This window comes from Danio rerio, chromosome 13, assembly GCF_049306965.1.
Source record: "Danio rerio strain Tuebingen ecotype United States chromosome 13, GRCz12tu, whole genome shotgun sequence".
In the NCBI taxonomy this organism is placed as follows: domain Eukaryota; kingdom Metazoa; phylum Chordata; class Actinopteri; order Cypriniformes; family Danionidae; genus Danio; species Danio rerio.
The window spans coordinates 44775001-44800366 of record NC_133188.1 but is presented as its reverse complement, the minus strand read 5'-3'; the positions used below and the strand labels follow the sequence as shown (position 1 = coordinate 44800366).

General features: G+C 33.9%; 1 protein-coding gene across 30 annotated transcripts in view; it reads left to right on the top strand.

The window, feature by feature from the left end:
* Positions 1-25366, top strand: part of pcdh15a (protocadherin-related 15a) — a 759862-nt gene that overhangs the window by 606004 nt on the left and 128492 nt on the right. For all 30 annotated transcript variants that reach the window (XR_012388492.1, XR_012388488.1, XR_012388474.1 and 27 more), the window contains 2 exon segments: positions 9490-9606; positions 21693-21833. Coding sequence is in view for 3 of the 30 variants with exons in the window: in XM_017358710.4 (XP_017214199.1) it covers positions 9490-9606; positions 21693-21833 (258 nt within the window). In the remaining 27 variants the exon portion in view is untranslated.

The following is a 25366-nucleotide window of genomic DNA, read 5'->3' as shown; positions in this document are numbered from 1 at the left end:
GCTAATTAACCACGTGGATGGATGGTTACAGCCTTCTGAGGCTACTAATAGGCGCAGAAGGCCCCTACTGGCCCATATCCATCAGCTGATAATGGCCATTCAATCGAGTGATAACATTCGAATTAGCTACACGACCATAAAAAAACAAAAAACATGAAATATGGAAACTGTTAACAGATATTTTTTAATGTTTAGCTTCAATTTGGGAGCACAGAAGCGAAGTTTCCTCAGGTCTAGTACTGGTGATTGGATTATAACTTTCAAAAGCCTGTCCATAGTGTTTTAGAAGCTCGACCGACTCTGTTCCAGTAATTCCCACAAAAGATTGGATCATTGAATTCAATTAGTCTTGAAAAAGAAACCGCTATGTTGGCAAGGACTGTGGGCGTTGTTTCCTGGATCCTCTCCTGCGTTTACGGACTTTCTTGTTGTGATATTTCTGGCTGACGGTGACAGGAGTGACAGACAAAAGCTCAGCGCAGATTCCGATGCTAGCCTGGCACTGCTATTCCAAGCCTGAATGACTCATTAGCTTTTTGTGACTGCAATTATGTGAGGATTTGAACAGGAGCGCACTCCAGCGCCTCTGAAGATTAGCCGCTGGATCAGAACAGACGGATTAGCCTCCTCCAGTTTACAGCAGCTGGAGCCAGTGTGACGGAAAGTCAACTTGTTGAACTTCGTGTAAGAACTTACATTTTTTTAATTATGTAAATCTGATTGAAATGTTGTGCTTTTCAATTAGAGGATTTGTATATTAATAGTTAACGAAGTAGCTGAAACACTAACCTGAACTAAACTATAATAGGAGCATTTGTGCTGGAGGAATGTTTTCAGGGCTCTATTGCTGAAACCTGGATTAATTTCAGAACTTTTAGAGTGACTAAGTTTTACTATGTAGTAGTTTCTAAATACTTCCACGTCGAGTGATCGGCATGACCCACGATGGCTGCATTTTGTGTAGTCATGCATTTATACTTCTTCTTTATACTTGTTTGTGTAGCTCTGCAATAACACTTCTGAAATGCTAGCTGGCAGTATCTTTAAATGTTCCTCTGTGTTGAGTTACTTCACGGGTGTTTAGTTGTTTTCTAATGCTCCCTTAATGTACAAGTAGCTAAAACTTGCTCATTTGGCGAGAACCGGCTGACGAGTAACAACTTTAATCATAGGCTAAACACAAAACAAAAGTTTTCATCTGGAGCTCCTTTAAGAGACTTGATACTTGTAAACACACGCCCCATCTGCCTCACAGCTCTCAGCACCTCACACTCCTCACAGCTACCCAAGCCGACCAATCACAGAGCTTGTACTTCTGCGTCGAGGTGTCGCGTAGTTAAATTTTTTGAGAGGTGCGCATCAGCGTTGATGTCAGCTACAGTGAGGGCTATGAAACCACACACAGGCTGTGCCGGAGCATATGCATGGGCTTGACACAGAAGCATATATCAGCCTTAAACCAGCACAGGAGGAACCATCAATAATTTAAAGGTACAATATACACGTTTTTTACACTTTTATTTCCCATTAAACATCAGAAAACTCAATTGTATCTAACATCAATTTGTTACTTTTTTGATTGAGTGGCTAATTGGAATGAATTTCTGTTTTTTTTTTTTTTTTTTGACTGCCCCGTCATTTAAGAAAATATGGCAATAGTGAACATGTAAGCTATAAAAGCCTCATCCATTTTGTGAGGTGTGCGATGCGGCGCCAGGCGAAAGTATAAATCAGCCTTAAGATGTTTGTTTTTTCCTGTAGTTCAATGGTGCATTTAACCTGTCTTTAGTACTGCTTAATTTAAATACATATATTTTACCCCTAATTTTGTGCTTTTACATTTTCTCTTGCGTGTTATATATAGGTCTTAAATTTAATACTTAAAGGTTCTAAAAAGTCTTTTATTTGACATCATGTTATCTGCAGAGACCCTGGACGGTGTTTTGTGACTTGTGTAGCCTGAATGTATCCAGATTTAAGTTAAACACTGAATGTGAAATTTTCATGCGTAATTTTTGTACGTTATAAAAGAAATTCGACCTCATTGTGTTAATCCTATTGACCAACATAGGCTCATTCAGAAAACGTAGCTCTATATTTCTGGAGATCACGAATAAAGTAGCCAGAAGTATGTATGGCTTCATATCATTTTCTAAAGATAGCTATGGGTGGTATGTGGTATGATGCCTTTTCTTTTCGCACTTACCAGCTGACCGCATACCTCCATATGGAAGGCTTTACCGTTGTTACCAGTTTGTCCAGTAGCTCAACCATGTACGTCGGCGAGTGAGACGCAGAGTGAAGTTGACCACGATGATGGTGTTTGAGTCCTGCAAAGAACGATTCCAAAAAGTGGGTCAGACAAAAACAAAAGGCAAACAAATAAAATAAACAAGTAAATAACAGGGTGAGAATGTGGTAAAATTTAAAAATGTGGTAAAGATCAGGTGAGGGCTTTTCTTTTTCTGCATCGCTTTGAAAATACTGTCGATTGGGTTTAGGTAAGTGGGTTGGCGCTGGTCAATCAGTGCCTTTGAAAACACTATTGCTTGGGTTTAAGGAAGGAGGAGTGTGGTTCAGTCAATCGGTCAGTGAGTCAGTCATTCAGTCAGCCAACAGTGGATTCGTGATAAACAAATACTGCAAAACATACCTACTAGGTCGTATTCCGTGATCTCCAGGAATGCATATAGTGGTACTTTTTTAAAAAGAGTCTGGGTTGGTATTGACATGCTGCCTCATAAAAAAATTTATATCGGGTTTGATTTTTTTTTTCTTTTGCATCCGAAAAGACATTTTGAAAGATGATTTAACAATTTAGGACCACAGTATGACGAAGGCAAAATCCAAAATGGCGTCAGAGAAACTAATCCACTTGTTCTCACAATACAAATTTCTTTAAGATAAGCAAAGTGTTAAATATAAAAATATAAAGTCATTACGTGCAAAGACTTATTGTGGAAGTTGATTGCGAAACAATTAATTAAGTATTTTAGAATATATTTACAATTAATTAATAGGCTCTGTGTGCAGGTTGTCTGTGCGTGACAAATATTTCACATTTTAATTAGAAGAAATCTTTTCTCTGATTTATACTACCATGATAATAAGTGTTCTGCAAGCGTAATGAAGACCACAACTCCCATATCTCTACGCTCAATCATGGCGTCCTTAAAATACACCTTTGTTTGTTGTGAATACACACCCTCTAGTGGCAAAAATCACACACTGTGCCTTCAAAGTGGCTTTCAAGCTTTTTGATTTATTATTATTTTTATTATTATATATTTTTTTTAGAGTTGATAGAACTATTGGAGGCAAGATTTCTGCAAAATGAAGACCATAAAACATAATCCCACACGCAGTAATGGCATCTTTGTTTTTTGTGAATACACTCCTTCTAGTGGCAAAAATGACACACTGTGCCTTTAAAGTGGTTTTCAAAAGTTTATTTTTTTTTTTTTTTTTTTTGCAGTTGTTAAAAGTATTGGAGGCTTTTATGAAAAAGACGTACATATTGTACCCACATAATAGCTTTTTTTTGCACTTTGAACTTTGATACAATATATGAATTTAGAAAGGAACTAAGGCATGGAATTAAGTCTGTAATTCCTATGATTAATGTGAACCAGTTACTTTTCTTCTTTTGAAATAAAGCAACTAATGCTCCATGAAGCACACCTTTTTTGACCGACCTCAATGAGGTCATTGCACACATGCTCTGTGAACGGCCACAAATGGCTCATTAATTCAGTTTTGCTTCTTTTGATCACTGCTTGCTCAATGGTTTTAAGTCCAGAGCAAGTATATGCAAATGAGCATCGACCCACATCACCACAGGGTCACTCGCTATTTATCAAAATGATCTCCGCTTCTCAAGTTTATATTTAACAAACTCAATTTAATTAATGAAAGGTATATGTGCGTTTTGTTGATTTAATATTTATTTATGAATTTAATGTGCTAATATTTATGATTATATTTCTCATTGATGATTTTAAATATCTTTTATTTTTAGACATAATTATATTTATTTTACAGTTTCTAATAATAAAAACTGCTTTTCTCTTTTTTTGTGAAGTTTTAAGTTTTTGTTTAAATATTTGTTTATGTTTCAATTATTTATTACTTTTAGTTCAGTTTTAGTTTTTAATTGTTTCTTGTTAGTCATTTAAGTGCTTCTGGAATGTCTATTTTATTTTATGCAGAATGAATATACTATTTATGATGATATTTTATGTTTTTAATTATATTTTAAATTATCTTTTATTTTTATAGTTTTTTTATTATTTTATTATGTACTTTTCTCTTTTTTGTTGTTAGTTTACATAAAAAAATAAGAAAAATGTGGGTATATATGTTTTATTTATTTATTTTATTATAGGTCTTGTTCAGGTTTAGTTCATATTAATTGCCAGTTAGTCATTTAAGTTCTTCAGTATTTTATTTTATTTTATTTTATCCACAATTTAGTAAGTGTTGTAGTATTTGAAATTGTTATTGTTTTTATTGATAATTTTTTTTTTTATTGTATATAAAATCCAGTTTATAATTTTTAAAATGTACATTTTTCTTTTTGTGTTCTTAGTTTTTAGTGTTGTTTAAATATTTGCAGTTATGTTTCATTTATTTTTTTTTAGTTTTAGCTCAGTTTTAGGTTTTAACTCTTTCCAGTTTTTTAAGTGCTTCATGCACATTTTTTTTCATTTATTTTATTATAGTTTTAGTTCAATTTTTAGCTCATGTTATTGCTAGTTAGTCATTTAATTCTTCAATATATTATTTTATTAGATTTTTTAATCATTATTTTATCTTTTTTATTCTGAACTGTAATGGATTAAATGTGCTGATGTTTATGATGACATTTTATTGTTTTTATTGATTTTTTTTATTCTTTAATTTTTAGATATAATTTTATTTAAAATTAATAATTATAATTTTAATATGTGCTTTTCTCCTTTTCTCTTGTTCGTAGTACAGATTTGTTTAAATATTTGTAATGATGTTTTATTTATTTTATTAGTTTTAGTTTATTGTGATATTATTTTTTAAAATCCAAAAAAGATAAATCTGCTAACATTTATGAGGACAATTTTATTATTGTATTGCTCATTTTAATAATATTACATTTATATAATGTTTGTAGTTTATTTAGTTTATTTATATAGTTTTATTTTTATTTATTTATTTATTTATTTTTTATTTCAGTTTATCCAGAATTATTTAAATATGCTAATATTTATAACAATATTTGGTCCCACTTTATATTAAGTGGCATTAACTAATATGTACTTACACAGTAACTAATAGTTTGTTACAATGTACTTATTTTTGTAAATACATGTTTTTATTGTGTACTTATGCTTGATTAAATACATGTATGTAATTACATCTGTAATTAACCTTTGTAATTACATTTGTAAATACACTGTTGACCATCCCACCAAACCTGTCCATAACCCAACCTCTATCCCAACTTAAAAGCACCACAAGTGTTCTCAAATACATTATAAACACAGTAAGTACATTGTATTTATTTTGTGATGCAAGTACATAGTAGTTAAGGACACTTAATATAAAGTGGGACCCAGTATTTTATCGTTTTTATTAATTTTGTAATTATGTTTTTTACATCTAGTTTTTTTTTTCATTTAATTTTAATATGTGCTATTCTCTCTTTTTTGTTATTTATTTAAATAAATAAAATCTTTGTATATTATTTTATTTATTTATTATAGTTTTTGTTCCGTTTTAGATCTCATTTGTTGCCAGTTAGTAATTTCATTCTTCAATATTTTATTTTATTTTATTTTATTTTATTTTATTTTATTTTATTTTATTTTATTTTATTTTATTTTATTTTATTGCAGAATAGTTCTTAAAGGTTGTTTTTCCTTATTATTATAACTTGAGTTCCTAGATCATGCCATCTTTTTTTATTAGGCTAAATGAAACCCCAGGAGACGTACATGCAGTGTGCATCAAGTGTTTTATTTCAGGTAAATTGTAATTGTGCTGCAATCTTCAGAAGTGTCTTGCATCTCTGAGTTTCTTTGTTCTCTCAGTGATGTTTACCTTCAACTCAGCAAAGTATGCACCCTGTTGGTTTTACAGCAGTAGAGATGGTGTCAAAAAGAGTGTAATAATGCTTGAGCTGAGGAGAAGGCAATATTATTAATGTCAGGGCAGAGTCATCATCGACAGGCTCATGGGAGATTTGGAAAGTCTTGCAGGGAAATATGCTTTTCTCCAGACTATTAGGCAGCGTGTGAAACATCCGTCTGCTTCCGAGACCCCTAAGAACATTCACTTGACCCCTGTGAACAGCTGTTTTGATCCTTGCCCCATCGGCTGCATTGAGATCCATGTCTGTTCCCCTATAGTTTCAGCCTCTTGAGCTCATGCTGGGGTTAGAGGTTACTGTATAAAGTGCTTTTCAGGTGGGCTTCTCAAAATGAAGAGATGCTGAATATAAATGGGTTTTTATTTAAACCTTCATATCTCAAAGAGGTTTGGTTTGAAAACCTAGAGAGCTGCATGATATCGGTATAATCTGTGTGTATCTACACTCATCAGCCACTTTGTTAGGTACAGCTTAGGAGTACCGGGTTTGACCCCATTTTGCGGTCATAACTGCCTTAATGCTTCATGGCATATTCAACAAGGTAATGGAAATATTCCTCAGAGATTTTGGTCCATATTGACATGATAGCATCACGCAGTCACTACAGATTTGTTGACTGCACATCCATGAAGCGAATCTCTCATTGCACCAGATCCCAAAGGTGCTCCATTGGATTGAGATCTTGTGACTGTGGAGGCCATTTGAGTACATTGAACTCATTGTCATGTTGAAGAAACCAGTCTGAGATGATTCACGCTTCATGACATGGCACGCTATCCTGCTGGAAGTAGCCACTGTGGTCACAAAGAGATGGACATGGTCAGCAACAATACTCAGGTAGGCTGTGGCTTTGACATGATGCTCGGTTGGTACAAATGGGCCTAAAGTGTGCTAAAAAAATATCCCCATACCTTTACACCACCAGCCTAAACTGTTGATACAAGACAGGATGTGTCCATGCTTTTATGTTGTTGACGTCAAATTCTAACCCTCCCATCCAAATGTTTCAGATGAAAGGTCCGACATGTTGTGCATTCAGAGATGCTCTTCTGCATATCTCAGTTGTATTGAGGGGTCATTTGAGTTACCGTTGCCTTTCTATCAGCTGGAACCAGTCTGGCCGTTCTCCTCTGACGTCTGGCATCAACAAGGCATTTGTGCCCACAGAACAGCCGCTCTTTGGAGATTTTCTCTTTTTCGGACCATTCTCTATAAACCTTGTACATGAAAATCCCAGTGGATTAGCAGTTTCTGAAATACTCAGCCCTTCTGGCAGCAACTACCATGCCATGTTCAAAGTCACTTAAATCACCTTTCTTCTCCATTCTGATGCTTGGTTTGAACTGCAGCAGATCGTCTTGACCATGTCTACATGCCTAAATGCATTGAGTTACTGTCAAATGATTTGCTGACTGGAAACTAGAAGTATGACAGGTGTACCTAATAAAGTGGCCGGTGAGTGTGTATATACAGTGCTCAACATATATGAGTACATATCTCATGTAGGAAGCTATAAAATATTATATTTGTGCATATACATTAGATTACCCAGTACTGAAGCCAATCTGGAGCTTTTCTAACAAAATAATTTACAATAAATAATTATACAAATAAATAAATGTAATATTATTTTATGTTAGGTAAAAATATTAAATAACAATGAAAAAAAAGAATAAAAAGAAAGGAAAAAATATAAATATAGATATCTTTATATTTCTAACGATTTTTAATGAATAAAATATTATTTTAATAAATATATCTGTTTAATAAATCAGTTTTGTTCAAATGCATCAAAATATATTCACTGAGAAATGCATAAAAAATATTCATTTTCAAAATGAGGTGTAAAATTAGTATACAGTTAGTTATATAGTTTTTTTAAAAATGTATTATGCATATTTGCATTTAGAAAAAACTGCTTTTGTTTGAATTTATTTTTTGAAAGGCGATTTATTTCTGTTTTGCAAAGTAGAATTTGGCAAACACAGCATGAGTACATCAGTTTGGAGTGTTAAGAATTTGATACGTTATTCTAATATTGTGATGTTCAATGATACTGTTCAAGATGTAATTATTCTATAATTCATTATGTTTAGAAGGCTGTTTCTATTCATTATATAATACATATGAATTAAAGTTACATTTACGTATTCTAAAATGTTTTATTATTATTATTATTATTATTAATATTAATAATAATAATAATAATAATAATAATGACAACAATGACAGTGTGCTATTTATATGTGCAGTATATATTTTGCAAGACTTAATAAGAGATGCTAGGCTTAGAATGTATATGCTCTATGGAAACTATAAATAATATATTTAAAAAGTGTTTGTGTGTGTCTGCGTGTGTGTGTAATTTTAAAATGTACAGTAGTTGTGTCACAAGTACTATTTAATTCAAACTATTAATTATACATTAATGTATAAAATGTCTGAAAAAATTGTTTGAAATACTACATGTACACAGTATAAATAAATAGCTTTGAAACCTATTTCCTGGAGGTTAAGTGACATATTTTTGAGCAAGTATATGCAGGCAGTAAATATCTTGTGTTGAAAGTACTGCTTACTACTAAAGTGCTACTTGTTTATTAATGTATAAAACCTTGAAAAGTAAAAAGAAGTGGCTTTTTCCAACATATTTTATCAGGGTTATGTGACATGTTTTTGAGGAAATGAAAAAGGGCATTCTGGTATTTTTCATAGATACAGCAAGCACTGATGAAGTGTCTACAATAACAGGCTGCATATAAATATTTTTCATTCATTCATTTTCCTTCAGCTTAGTCCCTTATTTTCAAGGGTTGCCACAGCAGAATGAACCGCCAACTATTCCAGCACATGTTTTATGCAGTGGGTGTCCTTCCAGCCACAACCCAGCACTGGGAAACACCCATAAAATTTCACATTTACACACTCTTATACACTACGGTCAATTTAGTTCATCCCATTCGCCTATAGCGCTTGTGTTTGGACTGTGGGGGGAACCGGAGCACCCAGAGGAAACCCACACCAACATGGGGAGAACATGCAAACTCCACAGAGAAAATGCCAACTGGCCCAGCCAGGACTCGAACCAGCGACCTTCTTGTTGTGAGGTGACAGTGCTAACCACTGAGCCATTGTGCCTTTGTGACATTGTGAATTTAAAAGAGATTGAAAGTGTTGGTTGATTGTGGCATTGAACACTGGTAAAAGGCAGCAGAATCTGTACGCTAATTTAACGTCTTTTATTATTGAGTCCTCTTTAAAGCAGATTATGCAGAATCACTTTGCCGATAGCCCTGCTTACCTCACTGGGGTGTTAATGAGTGGTATTAATACATATTTTACCCCTGTTTGTGTCTCTCTTTCAGGATATGAATGATTTCTCGCCGGTTTTCAGACAGGCTCTTTATAAAGGACTGGTGGCTCCAAATGCAGAGAAGGGAACAGTCATCACAACTGTACTAGCAGAAGATCAGGATCCTCCGGTATGTAAACCAAAACACACACAAACACACAAACTCCACTCCTGTGAACTGACTCATTTTCAAATGACAAACCTTGACAGCAACCACTTTGCTTGTGCAGATTGTCATTGGTTTGCATAGCAGACCTGCAATTTAGCATGTTCTGTGGTTCATTTTCTGTCGTATATTGTATTTGGTATTTGCATAACTTTTAAACCCTGTAATAATGCAAGGACTTGGTATGATTTAGTAGTAGAATTTTTTTTTTAAACAGGCCATGTAATAAAATGTTGGGTCAGTGCTGCATGGTCAAGGTCAAGGCAGAGCTTTAATGTTTTAAGATGAATAATTAAATACACTGCAGTTGAAAATGTTGGTGTCAGTAAGTTTTTATTTTAAAAAAGAGATACTTTTAACTAGCAAGGACACATTAAACTTCTCTATAAAGAGTTTTATAAAAAAAAATTCAAAGCTTATTATATACAATACTAAGAAACGTTTTTTGAGCACAGCATCAACAAAATAAATTTTGAAGCATAGTGTTTTATAATACACATTTCAATACATTAGCTTTAGATACATTATATATATATATATATATATATATATATATATATATATATATATATATATATATATATATATATATATATATACCAAGTAAACCCAAAGCGAACACAGTGAGAACATACAAACTCCACACAGAAATGCCAACTGACACAGCCAAAGCTCGAACCAGTGACCTTCTTGCTGTGAGGCGGCAGCGCTACCCACTGCTCCACCGCATAACCTATATATATATATATATATATATATATATATATATATATATATATATATATATATATATATATATATATATATATATATATATATATATATATATATATGACCATATCACCAGCCACCCTGCAGCTCAGGATTGGCTACTCACTACACTACCCCCAGTATAATGAAGGGGACGCTATACTGTCAGCGGGCATCGTCTTTTGGATGAGACAAACCGAGGTCCTGACTCTCTTTGGACATTAAAAATCCTATGGCACTTCTCGTAAAGAGGGGGTAACCCTGGGTGTAACCCTGGTGTCCTGGCTAAATTTCCGCCATCGTTCCTTACCATCCTGGCCTCCCAATCATCTCCATCCCTTGAATCACTGTTTCCACTCCACTTTACAAAAAACAATTTAATAGCTGCCTTTATCTCAACCAAACTAAAAGAAAGATGACTAGAAGAAGAGGGAAAAAAAATCTCCAGAAGAAAAAAATAAACAACCTAAGAAATACTGTTAAACATGTTTTTGCTCTGTTAAAAGTCACTTAAGAAATATTTGAAACAAATTTTAAAAAATGTCATAAGAGAGCTGATGACTTTGCCTTCAACTGCATATAAAATACAAAAATTCATCAGTCCAAGGCAATCGAAAAGTAAAAGTGAAAAAGTTTTTGAAGAAGCTTAAAGTTTTTTACTTGAACTGATGATGTTTGTATATCTTTATAAATCCCTTATCCAAGAGCACTGACATAATAATTGCCACAGAAGCACTTTTTTGTTTGTTTCTGCATTTTTTGCACATAAAATACCCTTTAAAGAAACATACAAATGTCTTGTTTGTTGTCACTGGAGCACCCAAGGCACTGTAAAGGCTCCACCCTTTTTTTGTAAATGAGGGCGGACAAAAGCAGCTCATTTGCATTTAAAGAGTGCTATTTACATTAAAAGAGCTATATTAAATATTCATTCATTCTTTTCAAAATATTTAGTTATTTTTCTATCACACAAACACTCTGCAGAAACACTTTAAATGTCATTTCCCCATTATACATGTCATCAGAGGGGAAATCCCTGCCAATTAGTGACAATCTCTCCCTCATTAGCATAGACAAACCTGAATGAGAAGCAACCGTCTGCCTTTAAAATGTGGAGACATTTCCTTTGACATTTTCACAGAAATAATGTTAGTCTTGATTGAATCTACCACTATGCTGACACATAGGCATTTGTAGCCCCGCCCTCTTTTAAAAAAGAGCCCAATCTCATTTAAATTTAAAGTCACCAGTTAACCAAAACGGCACAATTAAAATCAAAGCCTAACAGTGGCACTTTCAAAGAGTTCTAAAACATTACCTGAGCAATATTTTGAGCTGAAACTTCACACACACACACACACACACACACACACACACACACACACACACACACACACACACACACACACACACACACACACACACACTAGGAACATTAGAGACTTGTTTTAAATCTTATAAGAAGGGGCATAATTGGTCCATTTTAAGCTTAAACTTCACAAACACACTCTGAAGACACCTGCAGTGCATTATATAAATGATATTAAGTCTCTTCTAAATGTATTCCAATTGCAAATCAAGTCTGAAAAAAGTTTGGAAGTCAAAATCCCTTTATCCCTGGACTCTTTCAACTTTTAAGTCTTTAAATAAAATCGTATTTCCGTGCGCGTGAGACTTTCTTCTCCAGCTTGTGTACCTGTTTACTCGTCGCTCCATTAACATGTTAGAGTGGTGTTGTGGATAATCGGTTTGTTCTGCTCCGTCACTCTCTCCCTCCACATCTTCATTTGATTGATCCGACAGAGAATCCGTTCTTTTTTTTTCCCTCTCCCAACTGGAAACCGGCTTCTCTTTCTCGCTCACCAGACGACTTCCAAATGAAATTACACGCAGCGACAGAAATTCTGACACCGTGGTGAATCTGGAAATGATTTTTTTTTTTTTTTTCATCAGAGGCTGGAAATATTTATTGGGTTTTAGAGTGCAGCCCAGCACGCTTCTGCAACTTTTTTACAGCTGGAGGGAAATGCAAGGCCATTACAGTAAAGCAAAGACACACATCTCTTATTAGCTTATAAATTACATAAACAAGGTTATTCGCCGCCTGAGGTTTGGTGTATTCAAAGCAGCATTGCACTGCCGGGGGCTAGAAATGCGCTGAATGCCTATAAATGTTTATCATCTGCAGACTGTAACGTAGAAAGATGTCTTGTGGCTCCATATGCTGGACTTCTTTGGGTATTTATTGTGACTAACTCCCCTGCAAATTAGCATCTAAGTTTCAAAGACGTCAGACGGTAGTTAGTGTGTAGTTAGTGTTTAAAGTGCGTTAATTAAGTTTTCACAACTAGCAAACTTCACAAATTGATATGTGCAACATTGAAAGCCTCACTTTTGGTTGTGTGAAAGAAAACTCGCAGCAGGAAAGTCTTTAATTCAGAGCAAGCGCTTTCAGTTGGTGATCTGGAATGGCCTTTTTATTAGTGGGTGTTGAAATGCGATGCTGCTGTTGGAATTTGTGTTGTTTGTTTTAATCTTTGGTTGCGTGGTCGTCACAGTTGTCACAGAATTATGAGCTTCGGGTTCTTCTAACGGTGCATTGAGAGAAACAGCAGGGGTGCTGGAACCACTTTTTTAGCCCACGTCTTATTCAAATCAACGCTGAGTAATATTAAAATATGGTATTCAGTGGCTTTGTACGATTTCATACTGTATATAGTCTATACACTGCCCTTTAAACATTGTTGAAAGTCTCTTATGCTCAGCAGTAATGTGTTTATTTTCATCCTAAATATAGAAAACAGCGATTATGTCAATTTTTTTACTGTTAAAATTGCTGTTTTTAATGTTATTATGTTTTAAAATTTAATTTTTGCATGTTTTCAGTACTACTCTAGTCTTTAGGGTCACAACATCCTTCAGACATCTTTCTGATAACTGATTTGCCTGATGGAGAAAAGCTGATTTATTTTAAATGCATTAATCTGAAACTTTATTTTTAGCAATTTAAATGTCTTTACTATATAACGGCATATAATGGAGATGTACACTCACCAGCCACTTTATTAGGTACACCATATTAATACCTGCTGGATCCCCTTTTGTCTTTAAAACTGCCTTAATCCTTCATGGCATAAATTCAACAAGATGCTGGAAATATTCCACTGAGATTTTGGTTCATATTGACATGATAGCATCACGCAGTTGCTGCAGATTTGACAACTGCGTGATGCGAATCTTCTGTTTCACCACATCCCAAAGGTTCTCTAGTGGGTAGAGTTCTGGTGACTGTGGAGGCCATTTGAGTACAGTGAACTTATTGTCATATTCAAGAAACCAGTCTGAGAATATTTGTGCTTTATGACATGACGCATTATCCTGCTGCAAGTAGACATCAGAAGATGGGTACACTGTGGTCATAAAGGGTGCCAAAAAAATGACCCCTACACCATTACACCACCACCATCTTTCTATCCCATTCTGATGCTTGGTTTGAACTGCAGCAGATCTTCTTGACCATGTCTACATGCCTAGATGAGTTGAGTTGCTGCCATGGTATTGGCTGATTAGAAATTTGCGTTAACGAGCAGTTGTACCTAATAAAGTAATCGGTGAATGTATATGCACTATATAAAATGGTGTTATTGATGATGATGCTCATATTGAATAAATATGGAATAATTAAAGGGAATAAAGTATTTATTCAATTTAACATTAAAGATCAACACATAAAATAACAAAAAAAAACGTTATTTATTTATTTTTTTTTACTTGCTTACAATTCTGCCTTTTCTTCTTTGTAACACAAAAGGAAAAATTTTTTAATAATTCACTGCTGTGCTTCTGGCCCATCCGGTGTCAATCAATGATGAACACAAAAACACAGAATGGAACAGAATTCAAGTTTTACGAGATGTGGTTTGTGGAAAAAAAAAAATATATATATGCAGTTGAAGTCAGAGTTATTAGCCCCCTTTGAATTTTTTTTTCTTTTTTAAATATTTCCCAAATGATGTTTAATAGAGCAAAGAAATTTTCAAAGCATGTCTGATAATATTTTTTTCTTCTGTAGAAAGTCTTATTCATTTTATTTCGGCTAGAATATATATATATATAAACATTTTAAGATCAAAATTATTAGCCCCTTTAAGCTATTTTTTGATAGTCTGCAGAACAAACCATTGTTACACAATAACTTGCCTAATTACCCTAAACTGCCTAGTTAACCTAATTAACCTAGTTATGCCTTTAAATGTCGCTTTAAGCTGTATAGAAGTGTCTTGAAAAATATCTAGTCAAATATTATTTACTGTCATCATGGCAAAGATCAAATAAATCAGTTATTAGAAATGAGTTATTAAAACTATTATGTTTAGAAATCTGATGAAAAAAATCTTCTCTCTGCCAAAGAGAAAATAAAGTAAATTAAGGGTAAATTAGGTTTATATCAAACAACGGTGACTGTTTATTTCTCAGATTTACCAAATATAATGTTATTGCAACTTTTCAGCTCAAAATTTGAACTTTCTAATGTGCAATTGTGACTTTATTGCTGATAAGTTTGTCTTTCTTTCTCAGAATTCTGAGTTTATATTTTAAAATTGACTATTTCTCAGAATTTTGACTTTATAACTTGCAGTTACAACTTTTTTTCTCAGAATTCTGACTCTTTTCCCAATAGTGAGTTTATTTCAATTATATATTTCTTTCTTTATAACGTACTAGTGTTTATAAAGGGACTAAGCCAAAAAGAAAATGAATGAATGCAATTGCAACTTTTCAGCTCTACAACTTTATTTCTCAGAATTCTGACTTTTTTTTCCCAATTGTGAGTTTATATCACTTATATATTTCTTTCTTTATAACTCCCAATTGCAGAATTACTATTTTTTAGAATGTGGACTTTATAACTCACAATTGCATCTTTGTTTCTTAGAAGTCTGACCTTTTTTTCCCAATTGTGAGTTTATATCAATCGTGACTTTATTTCTCAGAATTTTAAACGATAATTATAATTATAACACATAATTTGTGAGTTTAAATTACACCATTCTGACTTTGTAACTCAGAATTTTTAAGTTTACACACAATTCTGAGATAAAAAGTTGCACTTCTTTACCGTGCACTTCTGTATGATTGATTTTGATTCATTAATTATTGCATGTATTTATTTTTTGATATAGTTTCTGAATTCAATAATATGTCATTTTATAAATTTCAGCCTTGATTTTAGAATACATTCAAAAATGTATTGCTAAAAAAATAGAAGAATTTCTCACGTTTTCCTCTGCTGGCCCTGATCTGATCATCTGGCTTGACTGAAATACTCATTGTTGAGCCCCGAGTGTGTTCATATTCTATTCTTCCAAGGCTAGATGTCTGCAGAACACAGCCAAGGCTTGCTGAAAATTATAAGAAGCCGGCCTCATTAAAATGAATGGCATGTGTTTGTGCATTTCTTTAGGCTGTTTTTGTGCATATGTGTGTGTGGCAAGTGCATTTTTGTTTTGATGCGTGAGAAGAGAGTTTTTCTGATGACCCTGGAAGACCCACTGAATGCCGTATTCATCATTCCGGTTGTGTTGTGAGACGTGGAGCAGCTCGATCTCTGTCTCTCTCAGGCATGACTGGAATTAAAGTCAGACAATTCTTACTTTTAAAAACACTGCAGGTGAATGGGGAAAAAAGAAACTAATAGTTATTACCTTACTTAGCCATTTGATTGATTACATTAAGCAAACATTAAAAAAACTGAAAAAAAATAAAATGTTTCAAAATGTGCTATTACATTAAATATGTAAACTCGAACCAGCGACCTTCTTGCTGTGAGGCAGCGTGCTACCAACTTCGCCACCGCATCGCCTGTTTTTTAATATATAAAACAGAATTTTGTAAAATAACAATAAGGAACAATAATAATAATAATAATACAATACAAATGAAAATAGATTTTTGATTATTATTATTAATATTATTATTATTATTATTATTATTGTTTTATAATTATTTTATTATTATTTATTATTATTATTTTATATTATTAAAGTACTAAAAAATATTTAGGCGAGGCAGTGGCGCAGTAGGTAGTGCTGTTGCCTCACAACAAGAAGGTCGCTGGGTCGCTGGTTCGAACCTCGGCTCAGTTGGCGTTTCTATGTGGAGTTTGCATGTTCTCCCTGCCTTTGCGTGGGTTTCCTCCGGGTGCTCCGGATTCCCCCACAGTCCAAGACATGTAGTACAGGTGAATTGGGTAGGCTTAATTGTCCGTAGTATGAATGTGTGTGTGAATGTTTCCCAGAGATGGGTTGCGACCCGGGATTAATAAAGGGACTAAGCCGACAAGAAAATGAATGAATGAATGAAAAATATTTATCAAAATCTAGATTAATGCTTCACAAAATTAATGCATAAAAGGCACAAAAAAGCCCCAAATCACAAAAAGCAAATTGTCATCATTTACTCATTCTCGCAAACTGGTTTGTGTTTCTTTTTCTGCTAAACACAAAATAAAATATTTTGAAGAAAGTCTTTGACTTCCAGTGTATGAAAAAGAAATACTCTGTGTCAATGGTTTCAGGGTTGCAACATTTTTCTGAATATCTTCTTTTGTCTTCGACAGTAAAAAAGACACTCACACAGGTTTGTGACAAGTGAAGGAGCAAATGATGAAAGAATTGTCATTTTTGAGTAAATTATTCCTTTAAAGTTGCTATTAGGGCTGAACAAAATATAATTTTAATAAGCATCAATATCGCATCATATCTATCTGCAATAGTCACATCACAGGATTAGGTTATTCAGTAAGGAATAAAAGATGAAAATATTATTATTATTATTAAATATTAATTTAAAAATGTTTTTATACAATGATGATGACTATTTTTTTAGGATTTGATTGTTCAATTTCTGTACATGAATTCTGGTTCCCAGAAAACGTTTTTATTTTTCTCTGTTGTATTTATATTTGCTTGTAATTTATTATATTTTATGCAGATGCACTACATAGAAAAAGACTTGATAATCCCAGTCGATCTAAATTATTCAAATCATCTGGTGAAATTACATTTGTGTACACACTACCTGTTAAAAGTCTTGTTGCTCCAGGATTGGCCAGCCCAGTCACCAGATGTGAACATTATTGAGCATGTCTGGGGTAAGATGAAGGAGGAGGCATTAAAGATGAATCCAAAGAATCTTGATAAACTCTGGTCCAGCAAGTCCGCTTTCTTTGCCATTCCAGATGACTTTATTTTTTTTATTTTAAGACAGTATTAGTTATTTTTCCACTGCACCATGACTTTATATTCTATATTGTACATTATTTCTGTTAAGTGACAAGACTTTTTTCTAAGCAAAGTCAGTGCTTACTGTCCTAATTAAAATATAACATTTTGATCATATTTTATTTTGATAAAATAAACATAATCTAGAGGCCTTTGCCTTTCATATAAGCCACTTCTGAAACCAAATGACCTATATTATTTGTTTTTCCTAAAACTTGGATAGGTGCAAGACTTTTGTCAGGAAGTGTATCACAAAATATATCTCAGCAAAACAAATATAACAATGTCAGATTTTTTTCAATATCGTACAGCCCTAGTCCCTATCTCAGAAGCGGGCCAGGAAAAGAGAAGTGTGTTTTGAACTGGGGGCAGAAAGTGAGTGTCCTCATTAGTGTCCCGCTCAAACACTGATGATTACAGTACGAGCGATGCTGTGTTTCCAGACAGCGCTGGTGAATGAGATAATGACATGGTATTTATATGCACGGCTGCAAAGGTCAGTGGGTAATGAAAGCTCCTCCTTTGCCTTTCTGCCGGTTGAAGCTCATGTCCTGAGTGCTCACTTCCCTTTTATTTGAGGAGATTTAAGGGGATGAGTAATGGACTTCCATCCTTGAAGTGTCACTACAGAGCAGAAGCAGCTTCAGCCATTAATCAAACTGCCTGAGCATGAATACAATCACCAGGCAGAAACTTAATGTGTCCCACTAATGTGACGGACTCGCGTTTGAGTGTTGACACTGACACCCGCTGAAAATGACTGGTGAATGTCATATATTAAACCGATAACTGATTTGATCCAGCAGGAAGCAGGCCTGTCTGATTTCATGGCTTAACACAGAAGCAAAGGGTCTTTTCACAGTATGTGTGTACTGTATATACAGCGATGAACTGGGGATATATTTAGAGACCTCTATAAAAAATAAGGATGTTTTGCACTTACAAGGTATGGGTTTGAGTAAAATGGTAAGTTTTGTTGGTCACATTTTACAGTAAGATTTCATAGTTAGCATTAGTTAATGGATATAGTAGAGTGAACTAATGCTGAATGATACTTGCAGACATTTAATAATCATAGTTCAAAATTGAGTTGTTAAAAACAAAATTCATGTTTGTTAACAATAATTAATGCCCTGTAAGTTAACAAACAATTAATAAACAATAAACATTTATATATATATATATATATATATATATATATATATATATATATATATATATATATATATATATATATATATATATATATATATATATACACAAAAACATATATAAATATATACACACACACACACACACACATATATATATATATATATATATATATATATATATATATACACATAATTGAGCAGCTTCCGTGTCGTGCTTTGACAATACGCAGTGCTGTAGTCTGATTTTAGTGCAGACGGCTTGAACAGGATGAGTAAAACAGACAGATTTACCTCACCTGATCAGCTTAATCTCTGTTAAGACGATCACATCACCATGTTTAGAGAAAGTCAAGTTAAATCCCATGACCTGACATTACTGTCTCACTCTCTGCTGTCCTGGTTTTATGTGTAAAATCAGGTCATGGTGTCAAGTAAGAACATCAACTGCAGGTAAAATCTGCTATAATGAGTGTTAGAGGAGTTCAATTATCACAATAGCTAATACAAACTAATCAAGATTAAATAAAGTGCTGAGCTGACTCAAAGCTAAAACTAATGATTAGTTAAATTATATTTTATTTTTCTGATTAAAAAATATTAACTGTACACGTCTCTTTATTGAATTAACTTAAATGTTTAAGTGCAGATAACTTAAAATGGCTAAAAGACCAAACTTCCAAAATTTTTTTGCTTTTATGTTCTTTACTTCTATTAAATAATTTATTTATTTAATTTATTTAATCATCAAAACATTTTTTTTTACATAAACCACTTCATTAGGCTTATACTGCATTAACATTGCAATGTGAACAACAAGTAAGCTTCTATTTTGTAACAGCGACCTCACATTTTTAAAAGACATAAAAAACAAAACCATGAGCTCATTTTAAACAATAAACTCAAATTTTTGGTTATAATATATATATATATATATATATATATATATATATATATATATATATATATATATATATATAATAGAAATACATAGATTGTACAGAAGATTGTAAGTTTGCATTTTTTTAAAAGAAAGAAAAACATCATGAATTCACATCTTTAGAAGACAGGAACTCCTTTTAAAACACACTGAATAACATATAAATACAATTGCGCACAAAGGCCATTTATTCTTCAATCCAGGTGGCTTTATTGTTTTGATCTAGCAAATATTGCTTAACAAAAATATTGAGAATTATTTTATCATTACTAATTCTCTATGATGTTGACACCCATTTAACATTTTTATGGAAAACCTGATACATTTTTTCATAAAAAATAAATAAATAAATTAATTAATTAATAATAATAATAAAAAAAAATAAATATATATATATATATATATATATATATATATATATATATATATATATATATATATATATATATATATATATATATATATATATATATATATATATGGCTATGTATATTGATTATATATGTAAAAAATTACAACAAATAATATATTTTGAGCAATAAGCAATAGTTTTACGTAACATTAAAGATGTTTTACTATAAATTTTGATTAAGTCATTCTACAATAAATGAACCGCCAAATTTTCCATTCGTAACTTAGTATTGGGAAAAACCCATACACACTCATTAACCCACACACACATCCACTATGACCAGTTTAGTTTACCCAATTCACCTATACCGTACGTCTTTGACTATTTGGGATGATTCCTAACTCACTATAAATAACTAGATTTTCTTACTTTAGGACCTTAAAGACCTTGAAGAATCCCCCCTTACACCCCTATTTCTCCCTTTTTCCCTTATAGGGTGGCACGGTCGCCCAGTGGTTAGCACTGTTGCCTCACAGCAAGAACATCACTGGTTTAAATCCCTAACAGCTCAGTTGTCGTTTCTGTGCAGAGTTTACATGTTCTCCCCGTGCTCGTGTGGGTTTACCCCAGGTTCTCTGGTTTCCTCCCACAGTCCAAAAACATGTGCCATAAGTGAAAAGATCAATCTAAATTAGCACTAGTCAAGCTCTAAACCAGCAATATATCTCTACAGTTTATAATCTGTCATCAGCTCTAAATAATGGGGGAGTTCTCGACTTGCCTGAGCTCAAACTCCCCTCTCGCCCAGCAAACGGGAGGGTGAACTCCCCAAAGTGTGGACTATTGATACATATATTGAATAGTAATTTATTGTTATGTAACATTATACATGTTTTACTGTGACTTAGATTTGTTGTTTGGATAAAGTTTGATGACTTTATTATGAATTAAAATGTTTAAATGTGATTGTATTTAATGCAAAACATAGCATGATGCCTTAATTAATAATTTATATTTGATTAATTTCAGTGTGTTCATTTATATAGCATCTAAAAACATGTTAAAATGAATAATTTATTTTGAATAGTAATGTAATGTGACTTGATTATTTCTATCTGCCTTTGCAATCAAAATAAGGATGACCCAAAAATGTGATTGTATTTAATATAAAATATGACATAATGTCGTATTCCTTGATGAATAATGATTTATATGTCAGTGTGTTCCTTACAGAAGGTATATTGTATGTCTTGAAAAGGCGTGCAAATTGCCAAGTGATTTGGTTTCATTTGTCCTGTTTGGAGCTTGAAAGTCACCAATTTCTGTCATTTTTACCTTCATTATATTGAAAATAGCTGCTTGACAAATATTCAGCAAATTATTATCATTTGCTGTTGTGAAAAGAATATATAATGAAGCTCCTTTTGAAGCAGTGATAACAACAGACGTCCGTAATTATATAATAATGTGATGCACAGAATGAAATATAATGAAGGCCCAGGTTTGGTCTTTTTAATGTGAGTAGATGTAAGTTCTCTGAGGATGTGTTTAAACTGAGTGTGTTGCTCCCTCAGGGTACTCCTGCCAGTAAAGTGCGCTACAGAGTGGATCAGGAACTGTCTCCTTACAGTGGAAGCATCTTTGATGTAGAGACGGACACAGGACTGGTTATCACCAAAGTCAACCTGAATGAGCAACCCACCACTGTTTTCAAGGTGAGTCTGAGCTCAGTACACGTCTTTCTGCTCATATGTGCCTAATTTGAGTCAGAATCCAGCTTAATTTCAGCTAGATTTGAGTTAAGCTTTTGTTTTAAAGCAAAAAAGGACAATGAATATAGATTGGATTTATCTTTTTTTTTTGAACATGCATAAACAATAACTTGCAATCCTACAATGGGAATGGAAAGACAATGCACAAACCAAAAAAAGGCAGACACAGCAGCTCACAGAACATGCAAATAAAAGATGGTGACTTTTTATTTTGATGGTCTGTTTGTTTAATTTTATTACATTGCATTTACAAGCTAACTAATTCTCATTAGATTATAAGTAGACTATTAGGTTGGGGTTAGGGATCGGGTTAGGGTTAGTGCAAGTTGACATGCAAAGTTTTTTATGGTCAGTTCAATGCCTGTTAAAGGAGCAGTATCAGCAGATATTAAGCAGACAGTCTACTAACGCCCCATTCACACGGGGCTTCAGCGTCAACGCTTGACTGAAGGCGTGTCTGAAGTTAGGGCTGAAGCGATCGTCATAAAGCATCAGCCAATGAAATTCAGTCAGCAATAGGCCACTGTCTGAGCTGGTGTATTTGCATACAGCGATCTGATTGGCTGACGCTTCCGTTGGCGCTTGAAAAGTTGAGCTAGTCCCAACTTCAGCGAGCAACGCTTCTGAAGCAGTGCCGACGGATCCACAATGCAGTTCGGCAACGCCTGACGTCACCCATTCAAAGTGAATGAGAAGCGTTGACGCTGACGCCCCGCCCTGTGTGAATGGGGCGTAATACTTAAATGGACCATCAAAATAAAGTGTTACCTAGAAAATGTTATTTGTACATTAATTACAAATAAATAAATACAATTGGGCAAGATGGCCTTAAAAGGAAAGTTCACCCAAAATAAAAAATGCACTTATTATTTACTTACATTTGCGTGTTTACAAACCTCTATGTTGAACACAAAAGATGATATTTTGAAGAATGTTGGACACCTTTGGCATCCATAGTAGGAAATTCAAATATGATTTCCAACATTTTTTAAAATAGTATTTTGTGTTCAACAAAAAAAAAGCTTTTTACTTTGTGTCAAGTGAAGGGTTAATAAATGGTGACTCAAATTTTACTTTTGGGTGAACTGTCCCTTTAACCTGTTAGCCAGCACTCAATTTTGGGGATTTACACCTACCTAACTTTAAATAGTAACAGTTCCTCACACCAGCAAGCTACTAACACAAATTATGTATCATTGGAAAGAAGACACTTTGAGCTTTACTGTGGTAAAAGGAGAAGTTACATGTTAATAAATATAAAAAGTTATACATTATGAAGTCATGAGGAAAAAAATTGTACTGTGTTCAATATTTGTTTTTCATATAAAAACACTGGAAATTGGGTGGTTTTGAGTTTGATTGTGCGGGTAAAAATTGACAGGTGGGTAGTGAAAATTTGGGCGGTTTTGCAACGGCGGGCCCCTTATGAGAGCCTTCAGATGTCTGGGCGGTTGGTTTTGGATTTTGGCAGGTTTTGGATAGTTTTGCGGCTGGAGTCAGTCAGCTACATCTGGCAACACTGACTACATACCTGGTGAATCACATTGCATGTTTTAAATTTTGAACGTATCTCTTTAATGCATTTATGCCTACTGGTCTGTGCATACAACAATTAAGTGTCTCATTAGGTGAGTTTTGATTGGTTAAACTGAGTTCGTATTTGATTGGCTAGGCCGTGGACCGATACCAATCCATGGATCAATTGATACTGGGCTGCACAAGAAATCATGAATTATTTCAGTTTTATTTTATATCTGAGTATGAACTATTTTTTTTAATTTTGAAAAATCTTTTATTTTGAAAAATGTATTCTCTTCATTACATCTCGGTCACTTGAGCGCCCAAACTTAACCCACAAACAGCAAAATAAGTAAGAAACAGACGTCTTTGGAAAGTTTCTTCGCTAAGGGCAAAAGGCCCAGTGAAGGAACCACGAACTGCCAAGGAATAGATCCACAACCCATTTGTCAACAAGTCAGGTGAATCTAGCATGTCTGTAAAAGAAGATCAACTACTGGAGATTGCAAAAGACGGTGGCCTTTTAGGGTCCAGTTGCATATCGTTTCTTTTCTAGAGTTCGCGGAGGTTCATATACAGATGCACATAGAACTGACCGAATTTTAGCTTGTATGGAATATACAGATTTCGGTAGACTAATTGTATCAGATAAACACAGACCACCCAAACAGTGCTTTGTCATTTCTGTCCATAAATAAAACTTGTATCAGAGTGACTGCAAAGTTTGTCTGCTTGACATCCTCTGAGAAAACAGTTGATGGTCGCCTAGCAGTCTACAAACCTGCAACCTTTTATTTTGACCAATTTAATTTGGTTTCATGCATTTGAAATTGGCAACAAAATTTGTTTATGAATTATTATTGAGACTAATCTAGCTCCATACAACAGTACCAGATACCACGTTCTGCCATTGTTGTTTGCACTTGCCTTTTATGGTTCACAAAACCCTCAAGTACTTTTTTTTGAGATTTGAACAGGTTTGTGTGTGTTGAGCATCACTTAAGACAATGTTACTACCTGTAAGCTTTAATTGTGGGGAAAATAGGATAATTTTGAGCTTTTGTCAGCTAATTTTCTTTTTCCGGGTTTAAAATGATTTTTGGGGCGGGATCAAAATCGGTGACGTATCGTAAAACTGCAAGTCTTTGATTTTTCATTATTATGGATAATAATTAGCCTATATGGCTAATTTTTCTTATCCTATGAGGAGACCCTGCTTCTTAATTAATTATGACTGCGCATGTTTTCCGAAAGCAAGGCAGACTTGCCAGTGCCAAGCTGTGTGACCCAATGTTGATGACTGGGTGAGACCGCGTCCACGGACCCATGGCACACAGTATTTAGCCATTCATGAAGGGTCGTATGTGTTTGTTTCCATGTTCCCCGGGTTTGTTGCATGTTTTTCCCGCGATCCTGTTAGGGCCGATGTAGCAAAGTATGTGTGCAGCAAGCATTTTTGTCGGCAGAACAGTACGAGAATTGGAGAATGGCGGGCGTTGTCTTTTATCAGTGGAGTTCGTTTACATTTAGACACATCGCTGTGCTGCTGTGGTCACCTAAATCCTCCAGATTACCAGCAGGGCTTAAAGTTATAACAGACAGGGCAATAGAGCTGCTGCACTGAGTCTGCATTCAGACCTGGGAATAGAGGGAGAAGTCCTCATTTAGTGTTTATATAAACACAATTATCTTTATAATATAATAAATTGTGGTTGTGTATATGAAATAACGCATAACAAATGTAGCAGGGCATTAAATTACTGTTTATTTCTTTGCAAACTATAAAATCATGCATCATCTCATGGTTTTAGTCTCATTTTGTGAGGCGACTGACAACTTGTTTGTTCGCTCCCTGCTCTGCTGGCCACGCCCACTCCTGCCTCTAATTTGCAGAGCTCCACGCCCATTATGGTGCTTTTTTTTATTCTGAGGTAGACTTGAATTGAAAGTGAGGGGTT